The sequence below is a fragment of the Bombus fervidus genome, chromosome 8 (genome assembly GCF_041682495.2).
Source record: "Bombus fervidus isolate BK054 chromosome 8, iyBomFerv1, whole genome shotgun sequence".
Classification (NCBI taxonomy): Eukaryota; Metazoa; Arthropoda; class Insecta; order Hymenoptera; family Apidae; genus Bombus; species Bombus fervidus.
The window spans coordinates 5,428,962-5,445,003 of record NC_091524.1 but is presented as its reverse complement, the minus strand read 5'-3'; the positions used below and the strand labels follow the sequence as shown (position 1 = coordinate 5,445,003).

At 31.8% G+C, this 16,042-nt stretch overlaps 1 protein-coding gene across 8 annotated transcripts in view; it reads left to right on the top strand.

Moving 5' to 3' along the window:
• LOC139990244 (diacylglycerol kinase theta) overlaps nt 1-16,042 on the top strand; it is a 43,344-nt gene that overhangs the window by 10,337 nt on the left and 16,965 nt on the right. For 3 of the 8 annotated variants that reach the window (XM_072009336.1, XM_072009334.1, XM_072009335.1), the window contains exons 2-6: nt 1,848-1,927; nt 3,548-3,650; nt 5,722-5,942; nt 6,886-7,057; nt 11,959-12,102. In XM_072009336.1, coding sequence (XP_071865437.1) covers nt 1,848-1,927; nt 3,548-3,650; nt 5,722-5,942; nt 6,886-7,057; nt 11,959-12,102 — 720 coding nt within the window. The remainder of the gene's footprint in view (nt 1-1,847; nt 1,928-3,547; nt 3,651-5,721; nt 5,943-6,885; nt 7,058-11,958; nt 12,103-16,042) is intronic. The other 5 variants (XM_072009340.1, XM_072009339.1, XM_072009338.1 and 2 more) reach the window with 3 other exon arrangements.

Here is a 16,042-nt window from a genome sequence, read left to right as displayed (position 1 = left end):
TTTTTAAAGTGTCGCAGAATTTCACACTCCGATTCAAGGGTTCAAAATGAATGAAATTGATTTCTTCACGATGCAGTTGAATTAATAAACGCCATCTACGTCTCCTTTAATGATTTCCTTTATTCAATTTATTTATTACAATATTTCGTTTATCGTCTCGTGTGGCAACAAATATTCATGTTTCGTAATTTGTTTGCAATTCGTGCAATAAAATATGGTTTCTATTTTAAAAACAATTACTGTAAACATTTCCTCTAAGCATGTAACAAGTTTCTATTACATGCAATAACAAAATATTGATGATATCGCGTCTTTTATCGCGTACATTATATTTATAACTGTAGCAATGAACAGTTTTGATGAAATCTAAACGCATTATACTATTTCTGAGAATGAAGTGATTTCATTAATTTACTTACTCGGGTATCCAATATTTATTATTATCAATGTTTCCGTTGTAATATTTGAAAATTTGTCTCCACGAAATTATATAATGGATATCAACCTCGTGTGGGCGATGGCGATGAGCCAGACTTAGGTTTCACCAATAGGTCAAACTCATCTGGTCCGAATTTTGCTACTCGTTATTTTATACTCTAATTTTAAATGACGATCAAACTTCATAATATCATTTTCATAATTTTAGATACAATTTTAAACGATTGTTATGTCATTCGTAATATTATGAAATTCTAATCGACCATTTGAAACGTTAACTTCTAATATTTGAACTTGCTTTCTTTACGATATTATGTGCCCGTAATGCAAAAAGTATTGCCATTATTGGTTTTAGATAATTAGTGTTTTAATCAAGAAAAAATTACAGGTGATTCTTTGTAGTTTTACATAACAGCTAGAAATATTCTATTTCCAACGGTACGTAATAAAACTATATTTGAAACAATGGGCATACATCGAAGCAGGAATTGAACGGTATTTGCTCAAAATGTATCAAAGCATTGGCAATCGCCCAATGATTTAAATTCTAGTAAACTATAATTATTTGTTTTACATTAGCTATTGTAAATTGATGACGTTTATTTTGTCTAACTAACGTGCGTATTTTAAGCTTTCGAAATATCACCAAAATGTCACAGTTTCTTTTTAAAATCTTGTTCTTTCTTCTCGTTCTTGTTTTTTTTTTTAAATCTGCTTTTGGTATGGTAATGTCATCTGACAAATTCACAAATAATTTCCGTTATCTTCAGAAGTGAAGTAAATTCGTCTCTGATAGATAAACAATCTTTTTCCCATCATCTATAAAGTTTGATTTAACGTTCTTGGTTTATAATATGATTCAATAAAAATTGAAAGAGAACTTGTCCCATAATTTAAATTGTAGAAACTTCGACACGCGATTGGGAAGCATTAGATCATTCCCTAAATAGTTCGTTCTTTTTTCGTATATTACGCGAGGAATCAGAAATTATCCGTCGTTAAATAATCAGTGACATATTTTTCGCACATTTGTTCTAATTAACTTTTCCATTGCCCTTTTGCAAAAATTCTCGTCGTGAAAATGTTCACTCTTTTCGCCGCAACTATCGGTAAAATCTCCTTATCTGTAAAACGAAATTACGCAACATTTCGAAAAGAATTTCTCCAACGATGCAACCAATCTTTACTTTTCAAATTCTCCAACGATGACATCAATTTTTATTTTAAAAACGTAGTACGTTTTTACAAGCATTTACCTATTCTCACTTATATTCATTTACTCTATTCTCTTCAGTTCTGTACATGTAAGAAAGAAAGAAGGAAGATGGTGCTGTGGTTTGTTTCCAGCCAGTCTCAGATTATATTAAATTACACGGTGAAATCTCCATTTCTCCCGTTTCTTGTTACAGTTTGCAACTTCGTGGTGCACGACCGCTGTCTCAAGGCCGTCGTCTCCCCCTGCTCCACTATCGCGGCAGGTCTCATTAAGGTAAGAATACCCTCGGTTTCTGTTTTTGCCCCTTTTGTGTGACCGGAGATGAGTGAATTCTTCCCCCGCGACCTATATTTACGCACTGCTGAGAATACTTGGTTGTATAGTATCATGGTTGCGTCGAAAGTTCCGTTCGCAGCGAGGTGAACTTCGTGAACACCGAGTTCTGCGTTAACAGTTGCGCCAACATGTTTAAAGATCACAGGGAGGAGAACTTGACAGGTACATTTTTGTCGATTTTTTTTTTTTATTTTAGCGTCACTTTATAACTACAAGGCAATAGGTACTTCGATATTTCCTCTCTATATATTTATTTGTAATAGTGTTATTAATACTAAATTAATTGTCTTTTTGATACGTTACGATACTTATTCCGGTTGATAGAAACATCAGTTTTATTTATTTAGTGCGCACACCTTTTGTGTGATAAGTGAAAATAAACGAAATAATGGCGAAACGTAACATCGTAATAAATTATATCTAATCAATTTGATGTATTTCAAAGAAATATATATACAGGGAATGGTCTCTGGAACACCGCGGTGTTCGAACACTAACGAGAGTCACTGTAGTTGAAAAGGGAAGAAACTTGTTAGATTCAAGGATGTAAGTCTTCTAAAACTAATAGCACATAGGTTTGAGAAAATTTGGTAAAAAGGCGAAGATATAAGTATCATTTTTTATTATAAACATTGTTATTAATGTTATAAAATTAGGAACATTTATTTACGTTAGCCCCCAAACCAAATGAAAACTACAGTGGAAGGACACACATCAAATTTTCGTACCTTTCACAAATTCAAGATCTTGTTAATCAATCTCACAATTGTCTTTTTATTTGGTTTCGCAGCTACACGTATGTGTCCTTTTATCCTCTTTAAAATCTTAAAAATATCGTGCACCATGATATCGAAATATTAAAAACGTTAAAATATTGCTTATCCTAATAATTATGCATTAGTTTTTAATTATACACTAATAATTATACATAGCTTTGGTTTCTATAAGACTGCGTCAACCTACCAGCTATTTTTAAAAGACTTGCATCGTTGGACCAAACAGATTATTGCCATTTTTAATTTGTGATATTAAAATCTTACTTGTTGATATTAAAATCCTCCCGTTTAATCATAAAATGATATAGAAATCAGAAAGTCAATAAGAACGTTCTTCTCAAGTTTTCCTCTTTTAATTTCCAAATAGGAATACAATTTTAATAACGTGCAATTGATTGACAATACAGCGACTAAGCGAATATTAAAAGCGTTTTCATCTAAAAAATAGAAAATGTAATTTCTCGTGTTCTTCCCCTGTACTCTTCATTTTAAATAGATTCATCTTGTAATCTTTCAACTTGCCTCGTTCCTCTTCCCTTTACTCTTCCCTTCTTTTACTCTATAAAATAGTCGTCGTAAGTAAAAACGTTAAGACTCGCGTTAAATGGTCAATTATTTTTACGGTAGTTATTTTTAAACGGAATAAAAGTTGCGAGCAAATGGGGCGATTTTTGTTTGCCTTTAACGCACAGTTTCCAAGGTGAATAAAACATAGCGAGGTTAAGACGCGCTTTGCGAGGCTAACAAAATGAGAAACGAGAGGTTTTTTCATTTGTTGCAGAACCCGGTTGCACACTGCTGGTCCGAACAAGTACATCGTAGAAGAAAATTCTGCAACGTCTGTCGTAAACGGCTCGATGATAATCCATCCATACATTGCGAAAGTAAGCACATTTTCTCATTTCTTGTCTTCTTTGTTAATATAAGATTATTTCTTACTGTTTAAATTATGTATATAAAACGCAATGTGAAAATGTCAAAAATGTGGAATCACGTTTCAATATATATTCAATTTCCTGTTTTATTGTGCGTTGATTAGGAGTCAACATCCTGGACGTTGACGATGATCGATTTTACTTTAATAGCTGTTTTTAGTAAAAAATTTCTTAATATTACGCAATGTTAAGTTGAGTTTTTGTTATAAATTTCTTGGATATATGAAACACGTAGTAATTCCAAGCTACTGGTCAATAGTCGATAGCCAATGTGCTTGTGTTCTATAGATTTATTATGAATAAAGAAGAAGCTAGGACTGCAAACTTTTTCACAAAATCTAACCGACTACTGTCGTACGTTTGCTATTAAAAAATGACACAATTTAAGAAACATGTACTTTGATTCATTACTATAAGAAAATTTGTTAAAATTCTTTAAGATTATAGAGTGGGTGTTACAAAAACTTGAACCTGTCTCATTAGCATTATTCTTCTTGCTGATAAAATTGATTAACGAAATGAAATATCATTACGTTCTAATATAATATCTTGTATTTTTTGAAGAAGGATCTGACGCTGTTGAGCCGTGTCACTTTTAAAAGTAAAGCTATGATCGTAAAATATACTCACAGAATTTCCTACATACACCTACGCGGAGAATTTACATTTGAATCTTTTTTTAAAAATATCACAAATCGTTTTATTAATTCCTTGTCGTCAATTTTTGTTAAAACGTTGCATCAAATCTGCGACCTATCAGAACATTATAATTGTTACCTTTTTTGCATAAATATTGACTCGCATATAGATAAGAGATTATTTCGTACTTTTTTCTTACTCTTTTACTTTTAAAGAACAAAATAGAAGGGAGTTGCGTGGGAGAATTTTCCTTTTATGAGTGCTTAACGAAAGTAGAGATATCATCACTATTTTTACACTTTGAACCTATCGATGCCAGTATTATTCCGGTTTCTAACCTTTTCCACTACGATTTATTCACAACGAATACGTGTTTACACATTTTATTTCATTTTTTCTCCGCGTACGTAACGATCTAGAGCAGATGATGTATTTCAGGTTTTACACAATATATCTCAATGAAATGAGATTTTTCTGGTACGCGCAGTAACGCAATAATGTAACGTTACAGAGTAGGAGAATATAAATCCCCCAAGGTGTCTATTTTCATCTCATTAAATCGTAAAAGCTTATTTAACCATAAAAATAAAAAGTAACTTGGTGAAGTTGCGTCAGACGAGTACACGAAGTAAGGTAAAGCTGTCTACTTTAATTTTTACAGTGAGAGTATCGAACGCTTTGATAATTTTCTTACAATTTAAAAAAAGAAAAAAGAAGAATTATACTGAATTTTCCTCAATGAATAATTTTTTTATTATCTTTCCTTTTATTATTTTCCGTCCCTACAACTTTTACAATCGAGCTTACTCTTTGTATATTTCTTTCGATCGCATATTCCTTCTCAAGCTTCTACTGAACATTTCAATCAATTTATTATTAAGAATTCTTTCATTACTTTAGCAATATCACAGTTTTATATCTCTAGTACTGTATCATTTTTATTTACACGAAGCATATACACACACAACGTGTAGCATATTTGTTTCTCAACGTGTAAAATAACAATGAAAGTTTAGTGTCTTATCGTTAGTCGACTTGGCATAGAACGCGTTAACTTTACGGACAAATTTTATGCTATCTCGTTTTGATAAAAATAGCTTTTTTCTAGGACAATTTCTTGGGCGACTATACTAATGCTAGTAAATCGTGCATTACACCTCATATTACACATTCTGTTGCTTGATATATTAAAATCAGTAATCCGTAATTTGTGACTTGTCGAAGTTCGCTAATAATATTGGTGCAATATTACCAAAGAAAGTGTCTCAAATGATTTAAGAAAAAGAAACAAAACAATTTGATCTTAGAGAAAAGTCTAAATTTTGGAAAGTCCGCGATGTTTCAGCCGAGAGACAGTGATCGATGATACTTGTAATTTCAGTATGCGAGTACTTCGTACACACGGAGTGCCAGGACTTTGCCGTGGCAGATTGCAAGGAGAACGCCACGTATTTACCTGGGAAGGACTTGGCGCAGGTAAAACATACCCATCACTGGCGAGAAGGTAATCTTCCGAGCAGTTCGAAATGCGCTGTCTGCAAGAAAAACTGTGTTTCTGCCGAGTGCCTTTCCGGGTTTCGTTGCGAATGGTGCGGCATGACGGTAAATGTTCTTCCTCTTTTCTAAACTCCCTTTCATCGTTTTACACTTCTCCGCTATAATCAATGGTGTGCGAAAGTTTCAACGATAGAGTCTAAATACTTTGTTACGTTTGTAAACAAGTATTAAAATTTTATCTTTCGCAGCGTTAGAATTTCATTCTGTATTGTATAAAATTATAGCAGTTGTTCCTCTTCGAAGCAAGAGTTTCAAGAATGATAAAATTGCCTGGATAACGTTGAACGGTGCTTGATTAAAAATAACATTGGTCGTTGTCAAATCGAATTAACGAGTTCTCTTGTTAATACAATGAGCGCCGGGTTTTAATAAAAATATAGATTTGCATAACAAAAGCGTTATTTCTGTTCACGTTGTGTTAAAAGAAACGATGGGTATTTTTTCATATGGAAACGTATAAAAGTAGTTTGCTTTTGTAATTTAATATGACACGAATATTATGAATTTATTATAGAATCGAATAGTTATGATATATAAATTTATAAGTAGAATCGTTTAAATCATTGTTCGAATTTGTACAGAATCTGCTTGCCGAGGTAATTTGAATCTTCGCGGAAACAATTATTTTGCGGTACAAATTACAGCAATTATTTAATAAAAAGATTCCTTTCATTCTTTTTTACTCGCGGAGAGCTTCATTTATATTATAAATACGAAATTAACTTGCAGTTTCCTCGCTTTCTCTTCATATTCAACCCTCGTGCGTCTTTCATTTTCTCAACTTTAATTTGTCGCTTCGTTATTACACCGACGATGATATTGGACGATAAAAAACCGAATTATAGTGAGAGAATCTTAGAGAATTCTAAAATATCAAAATATAATTTATTTCCTTTGAAGAAACTATGTCTTAGTATTTACCCTACATTTTTTAAAGCTTAAGATCATCCTGTACTTTGAAAAACATATAATAATCGTCTGGTTGCAGTTGCACTCTTACTGTTATAAAAATATCCCGCAAGAATGCACCTTTGGGAACTTGGAACCAATTTACTTACCACCACATGCAGTCAGCATTCCACGTACGGAAGTTCCCATGGAGGCCATCATTGGTGTACAAGTACGTCGAAAAGAAGTCCTGGCGCGTGAGTATTCTTGCCGTAAGTGTCTATTGTACAAATATACGTTTCGAATATCGATTAGAGAATGTGTAACACGTGAACGGTTGATGGACGGAAGTAGTGGAATGAAATTATGTTCACGTACGTGTACTGCTAATATGGCTATTATATAAATATGTATATCTTGAATTGTCGATATTGTACCGATTTGTTCGAAATTTTATTTCAAACTATCGATTATGTGTATGTATACGAACGAAAAGGAAAAGGAAAAAGAGAGGAAACGAAGAATCATAAGGGAAAGAACTAGCTTAGAGAATAGCGTGTAGGATGTGTCTCTATGTTTCCTTATAGACGATTAAAGACGATTAAACGATTGCAGAATGTACGCATCTGTAAATGTTCCTATCTGCGCGAACTTAATATATTTATTTGCGTATTTAAATGAATTTATTTAATTTTATTTTTCTTCTATTTTTACCGCGTACCTGGAAGAATTATTTGAAAGGTTTTATTATTAAATTCAGCCCGTGAGAATTTATTGCATTCTACATATTGATAATATTAGTATATTACACTCAGATAACAAATAATGGCTCAATTAGAGTGTTACGAATTTCATGGTCGATCAATCTTCACGATACATCGAGCACACGTTTTATCGAGTTCCTATAAAATGTCACAGTGTCAATACTTGATGCACCATTTAAGAAAAAAGAACACTGTCATGCAAAGATCATATTGTACTCATCGTTAGTACATAATAATTCCGATATTCATAGCAACGATACATTTTAACCAGATAGCCTACTACTACGTTTAGATAGAATAGCCACGTTCTACATGTTTCTTCGTGTGCAAAATAGAATTTTCTTTTCTCACACTGTCGTATTCGCTATGTCTTTTGTATTTCGTTCGAACGGTAATTTATACGTATATATATACACGAGTTTTATATATAAGATATAGGTATACAAGATTATTATATACAAGAGGATTAAATGAAAAATAATGCCTACGATTTTATAATTTATTAATAATTGTCAGTATATATCGAATTTTATGTGTATATGTATACATTGTATTTAGTAGGGATATTAAGAAACAAATATTTATTAAGACAATTAACAATTAACAATTATACGATAAAATTATGTAGTTATAGTTTATATGTTTATTATTATAGTTTGAAATAGAGTAGATACATCGAGTATAGATTATTTCGAATGAAAAAATAGTCGCAACTATTTTTGATTTCATCTTTAAAGAAACGACTTTTATTGTCTCTTATTAAACAAGTGCGTTCGAAGGTTTATATAATTTATATAATTCAATTTTAATTAGTCCTTTTTAAAAATATTTATGTGTATTGGTGAGACAAATAAATAAGTAATACTGGCATTTACTGGAAAACATTAACGGGACACATTGCATAGGTTTTTTGCTCTTTCTTTACTCAACGTGTTACTTAATAACGAGATTACTGGTTTCAACAACATGATCAAACATGATCGATGTAACACGATCAAATATAAGAAATTGATCTTCGACGTTTCATTCTATCCTTCGCATGGCTCAGAATTGCTTCCATGCACATATTTTCTGACTTCGAAATTGAAGGACGCAGTTTAAATTCGAAGAATTGTCCACGAAATTATTTAATGTTTTTACCGTGACTTTTTAAAACGTTTTTGTGCGATGAAAGGAAGCGATCATAGGAAAGTCAGCTATTGTAGAAAAGTATGAACGATTGAAATAATAATTATCTTTTATTCAAACGTTAAGGATTAGTAGATTTCGATTCCTCACGAAATTATAAAATCGAACACATTACTTTCCATTCAATCCATTCGTCTACGCATATTTATAAATATACAGATCTATAGAAACAGATTTATTTTAATTCGGCAAAGCTATATCGTGAAATTTCCAAAAATTTATTCGTGCGTATGTTATCCCATAAATTCTATACGATAATGTTTATTATCTTATATAGTAAAACATTAACGACGAAGAAGAAACGAAAGAAATTAGGAGGAGCAATATAAGATAATTTTCATTATTTGTATTCTTATAACCTATATTAAATATATATCTATATGTATGATGTACCATCGACTTTTAGACATAAATATCTTTTGCATGGTATTTAGCATTTGCTCATTCGTTCGCGTGTATAAAAGTACATACATATATATACTACTTTCTCGAATTTTATGATATATATATATATATTATATATATATTATAATATACATATACGTATTTTCCTTCAGAGCATGCGATGTACGATCCGTTGGATAAGAAAAATAATCCCACTCGTGTTTTTTAACTCTCGAACACGTTTCTGTCACGTTCAGTCTGTGGTACAAAAGGCTATCTTGTGTCTTATTTATTTTTCCCACTCTTTACTCGAGTATTTTTACGAGAAAGTCCGTTATCCAACTTCCTGCCAGATTATTACTGTTTCTCTCTAGTAATCATTATACGTATATACGTGTCTTTTGTAACTATTTACCACAGCCGTCTTCCAGTTTCTCGCACTCTCAGCTTTCCACGCATCGATCGGAGAATAAGATTCACGAAATTGGAAATACCAGCCACGATTGGCTAGCTCGCTGTGGTTATTCAGAGCAAACATTTTCGCGAAATTCAGCGGCACTTGGCCGTATTCCGATCGCTACGCGTGATATCGAACGCGTGAGAAAAGACACGAAATGGTTTTGTGGGATGCTAACATCGAGATTTCTGATTATCGAGCAAATTCAGAAAACACCAGTAACACAAATGTTATACGTTACATTACGTGTATATCAAATATTCGTTGTGTATATTGGCTTGTGAAACTTTATTAAAATCACTATTGGAACTCTATAAAAAGATACTTTCGAAAATTTATTCCTATTCGAAGAAAATATACGCACGGTAGAAGTTATACTACGGCAATAAAAAGTTTATTTTAAGGATCGACAAGCAGGTAATCGTCTTTGTCAGGATATGTAATTTTTATTATTACGTGTTAACGAAGATTATGATGAGAGACAAATATTTTTCAAGCATTTTTATGTTTTACAAAGAACGTATCAAGTGTTTTATACCACAGTGGCAAACTCGTAGAAATATTATCTATATTTAAGCCAAGACGTTAACATTATTTATGTGTAAGTATTAAAATACCGAAAGCTCGTTAAACATGTTGTTATATACTTCACTTATATATTACCAATACATACATTACAATTTACAGTACATTCGATTCAACGCGTTTCTTACCGTAATATTTGTTAAAAAACGATTTTCAATGTTCAATTCTTCCAATAGAAATTTTGCGATCAGAGTATCTAGTTTGCATATATTTGCAAACATTATAGCTTCTGTGGCTGTTGCTGTTATTAATCGCTATTCTCAGTGTGCTTTCAATAGGCGTAATGACATTTACGATTATTATATCGATTCACGTGGCTTTACAAATACAGTTACACGGGTTGCCAATATCGTTGCTAGACACTTAGGAAAATCAAAACTATGATTCTAAAATCGTATAAAGTCAGTTTCAGATTTACTTAAGAACGAGGAGATACATGTAAATACTTCATTTATAGTATATACGAGATAAATGTTTAAGTCGTTAATGTATGATAGTTTTTATTAAAGGTTAAATTAGAAATATAAATTAAGGATTTGCGTTAAAGATGTTATTAAATGCAGAGCTAAAACTTTTTATTTTTATCGGTTAATTTAGTTTTTTTATGCTTTTTTTTTTCTTTAGAAAAATATTTGTGATGAGTATTGTGTGTATAAAATAGCGATGAAGTAGTAAATAATGGCGATTAAAGTAAAATTTGTGGTGCTGTGTACCGCACCATGCTGAGTGTTTGCGATTTAAACGTTGGCACGTTGATTTCACGTTTGTCGATGATTTACTTAAAAGCGAATTAAAAGCAGAAACATGTAATAAGTACTGGTAAATTTTCTGGCACCTTTATGACTAAATTTATGATCAATCTATGAAAATTCCGAATATAATCAAAAATTTGTTCGCGTTTATAATACTTGTAAAATATACGTACATATATCTGAAGAAGATTAATATGTTCAACTATAATCGAATATTTTTATTGTCTACAGAAAATCGTCGTTGACTCGAGGAATTTAGGATTAAACTTGAATCAAAAGCTTTATATACACACGTGTAATATTTCTATATAAGAAACAATAGAGAAATTAACGTTTATAAATAAGAAGATTCTAGGGAGATTATTATTCCTTCGAGTTGTATTCTTTAAGAAATAAGGGTACTTCTACCAATAGAAAAATTATTGAAATCATATTAAACAATTCTATCAGAACTTTCTTACTGTATACCGTATACTGTATTACAAATCGTAACGAATGTCGGCATTTTCTTGCTTGATAATTTACAAACTCGTAACATCAGTGAATCGACAAGTTACGAATAGTGGATTGAAGATTTCTGTTGCGCGAACTGAATTTTTACAATTTTATAATTACGTGTCAGATACGACGATCGATTTTGCAGTTCGTACTATGTAATTTTCAGATTTCACGCGTTCTGCTACCGATTTTACCATTATTCTATAAGAGAAATTATATCGATAACCTGTAACTTGTAAAAGTGTGCTGAATGATTAGCTCAGGTGTAGCAAAATCCACGGAGAAAGACCGACAACGCAAGAGAGAATAACAATATTCCTGAAATTGTTATAACCAACCATGTTACAAACAATTGATGACGTTTTAATTTGTCGGTAAACGCGGAATATTGCGCACGATTAAATCGCAGTCACCCGGCGTTTATGTGTCTTTTTCTATATCTGAGGTCAGAAGGGAAAAAGGGAAAGGAATTGTGTAGAGATCAGAGACTTGTATAATGGTAAACGTATAAAAAAACTCGGTCTACCGTTTGCTTCTATTTGAAGATAACATCGGAGAGCAATTCGATTTCGCTGAGAGTGAACAAATTGGGGCTGCAGGCCGCCTAGCCGAAGCTTTGAGGCGCCTTTCACTAGTTTTGCCACGTAGCTGCCATGGAAATTGTCATGCTTCCCCTCCTTATGTTCGAGGTATCTAGAATATTACCATCATCTGACATTCATCTGTGTGAGCATAATCGATGTTGAGATGTTAGCGCGAAACCGGAAACCGGACGGAACGGAACTTGCCGTAGCGATTAATTGTTTCTCTTTATTTTTTTTTTTCTTTTTTCTGGTATACATTCAGCTTATTTTCCTCTTAATTGTACTCTTCTCCTCTTTCTATTCTATCTCTTCCTTCTTCTCTTCTCTTGTCTCTCACTCACGCGCTTTCAACATTTTCTCCTTTGCCTCAAACTCTGTCGCTTATTTTCTTATTCTCATTTTTTCTTTCTTTCGCTGGATCTTTCACGGTGGAAGAAAATTGTGTATTCACGATGAAGTATCTTTTTCTTTATTTCACCTTTTCGGTACTAGCAGAGGTTTGAGATATTGGTAGGTAAGCGTGGATGTGATTTCTGTTTCATTCACGCAACTATAAGATGTTATTTCAGCTGAATAATCCGATATTCTACGAAAATAGTGCGGAAAACGTATAAGTTACATATCGAGCGCGTATTTGAGCTGGGTCTATGTTCGGATCTAGTGGAATTGGAATATAATATGACGTAAGAAGATTTTGACGCATTTGTAAGAAGTTTCATTTTTAAATATGTCATAGTTTCGCATCTGATTTCGAATGAAATTAAAACATACGTGATATTACGTGAGTTTTGTGAAAAACACTGTTTATAGCAAACGTTTTGTAATGTTCCGATGAAATGTTTCTGTATTGATCCTAGGCATTCTCGATTAGAGAAGCTGTATATTTAACATTATGCAATTTGACATTTTTGTTTTAAAAAAGCGAACGCTCTTTACGTTGTAACAATTTCGATGCTTTGCATCTTGGGTTGGTTCTGACCTTTCTGCTTGTTAACGTGTCGATAGTTCGAGAGTCGCTTTAAACCTTTAGTTCACGCGATCCGAACTTTTTCAAGGTCCGCTTCAATCAAATTTTACTGATAAACAATGTCAACGTATTAATAATCAGACGAAATCTCCCTTTTGTGCATTTTAATGTTCACAAGAGAATCTTAAAGGTTCTATCGAAATTGTTTTCTTATCCTGTGATCCCTTTTGCTCTTAAATTTCTTGCGAATGTCACTGATAGCAAGAACATTATCTATGAAACTTACAGATACGTAGCGATTACTATCGCAATGATTCTCATTTTAAATTTATTCGAATCTTAACGACACTATAGTTAGAAATTCAAAGTTAATTTACTTTTACGTAATGATCAGATGAATATGCGAAATAAGTTTTTAGAAGTATCAAGAGTAGTAATTATGGCGTTTATCATTTTTACGTAATTACGACAGAATCGTTTCAAAGAGAATGATTGCATCAATGTCAGAAATTGACACTTAAGTTATTTGAATTTAATAATCAGATGAATAAAGAGTGTAGATATTCATAGTTCACAAGAGAAAAACAGTAGCATTATGTTTAATAATTACGAGAGAATATTATTATGTGATAGTTTTTAATAATGCAGTACCGAAAGGGTTGGTAATTTGGTCTTATTTTACGATAAAAAAAGATATCTGGAAATGCTGCTTTTTAAATCAATAATTTTATCTTGTTTAAGGTATTTATTCGAAACACTGCAATTAATGCGCTTGCTTTGATTGTATGAACTTTTTGTGTTTAAGATGACGTAAGTTTTATACATTACTATAAAATATTAATTATAAATCGTAAGCTATATAACTATACATAAGCATTTAACGTATTAAAAAGTTATAACAATATTCCCTGATTATAAGCAAAAACAGGTAACTTCAAATTACATATAAAAAGCATGTATGATACTATATCATTGATTAAACGTTAATTAAAACGACGGTATTAAACTGATGACATCTTTCTTATTGGAATACTCATAAAGCTTGTGGTATAATAATACTACAAACATTATGAAAACCACGTTTTATTCCACATACTTAATATCAAAGTTTTAGTGTCGTTTATGACAATATTAAAATGTTATTACAATTTTATGGTCTTACGTCACTGCAAAAACAAAAAATTTGAAAAGACGCCACAGATGGGTATTATTGTTTAAAATATTTAAGGAACAGTGCAAATTATCGTTGCATAATATAATAAAATATGTCGTTCCCGAGCATTGCAGAAAGTAGTATGGAAAATTAAAGATGTTTTCATTTTAGATATTTAATAATTCAATAACTTTTTAAATTTTAACTTTAATAATTTTTTAATTCCAATTTGATAATTTAATAATTTTTAATTCATCAAACTATCTTCTTTAAGGTTCTTATGTATAATGTCATACATATGTTTATATAAAGCTACACGATTCAATATTTTTCTAAATTCAGTATGTTCAACTAGTGCGTTTTTCTTGTCTTTGGCGTACATATATAAGGAATACATTATCGTTTTACTAAAACCTTGATCTGTATCGAATATGCATATACTGCTGCATAATCAATACGATACGATCGTTGAACAAACATTTAAAAAATTACAAATCGACTTACACAAAGATATTTCAATATGTTTTTATAAATTTAGCACAGTTTATTATTTGGATGAATATTAACTCTATCAACTTTAATTCCATTCTACGGATCAGTGCACGATAAAATTAGGTAACACAAATCTAACTCCACCCTTCTGTGGCATAATTTCGTCTAAAGCTGAATTAATTAATACTAATACTATCCGGCATATAATTAACAAAACAATAACTATTGTTATAAGAAAGCAAATAATAATTAGTCTAACAAAATATTTCTCAAAGATTTTTCACACGAATTAACTATCTTCATAAGTACATTACCAACTTGTTTTAAAAAGTATAATGAATATTTTTGTTATTGTAATAATAAAACAAACTTAATCATGCCGTGTTATCTCTCTACTCACAACTACCAAAACGATTATTATTTTTAAAAGAAGCAGATAATTAATCCAACTAAAATACCCTTCAAAGTTTTTCTGTACAAACTAACTTCCTTAATAAACATGTTATCAACGTTGCAAAATATAAGGAAGATTATCGTATTAAACGAAATAAACTCAATCACGTTATTTATTTTGTCCTACCTACACCTAACAAGACAATTATCATTTAAAAAACAACAAATAATAATTAATCTAATAAGAAATCCTTCAAAAGGTAGTTTATATGAATTAATCTTGTTATCGTATAAAATAAGACATAATCGCGTCATTTATTTCTATCTCCAATACGTAAAATCCCGTGTTACAACTACACGCTAATATTTTCTGATGGCGCGTATTAACCGAGCGATTTACATTTCAACGGACATAGGATGCAATCGAACGATTGCAAAAAAAAAAAAGAAAAGAAAAAACAAAGAAAAAGTCGTATCTCACGTCACGTTGATCTCTATGAATGTTTGTTATTTCGTTCTCTTTAACATTTACGTTTCTAGCATGTGTGTATGTGTTGCTTCTCGGTGCATGTACTGTCACACACACACACACTCAGCCCTCTGGATGCTATGACGAGTACCCGTGACGCTTGTCACAACACTATGCAGTGCAAATGAAGTTGCAAGAATGCTACTGTGAATAAATCTTCCTATCATGTGTGTTCTGCAAACCCATCGTGCCCGATGGTAAGAGGTGTCACTTATTATTCTTCGAACTTTCTTTGAAAGAAAATGTGAAAGTACCAACATTTTTGCATTGTAGCGCAGTATATGTAACACCTTAGTTCGTTCCTTTTCTATCCGCCTTCGTTCCTTTTTCTTGCCTTAATACATCTCACATGAGTATGATCATTGCAGTAATTATCGCACAGAGACAATGCACCTTGTAGAACGTCTGAAATATTTAGTGCATAATAATATCGTATTCGTTCTCTTATCTCGACTCGAGTGATCGACTCATTGGTGATCATCCACTCTTTTATTTATTTATTGCCCGTACG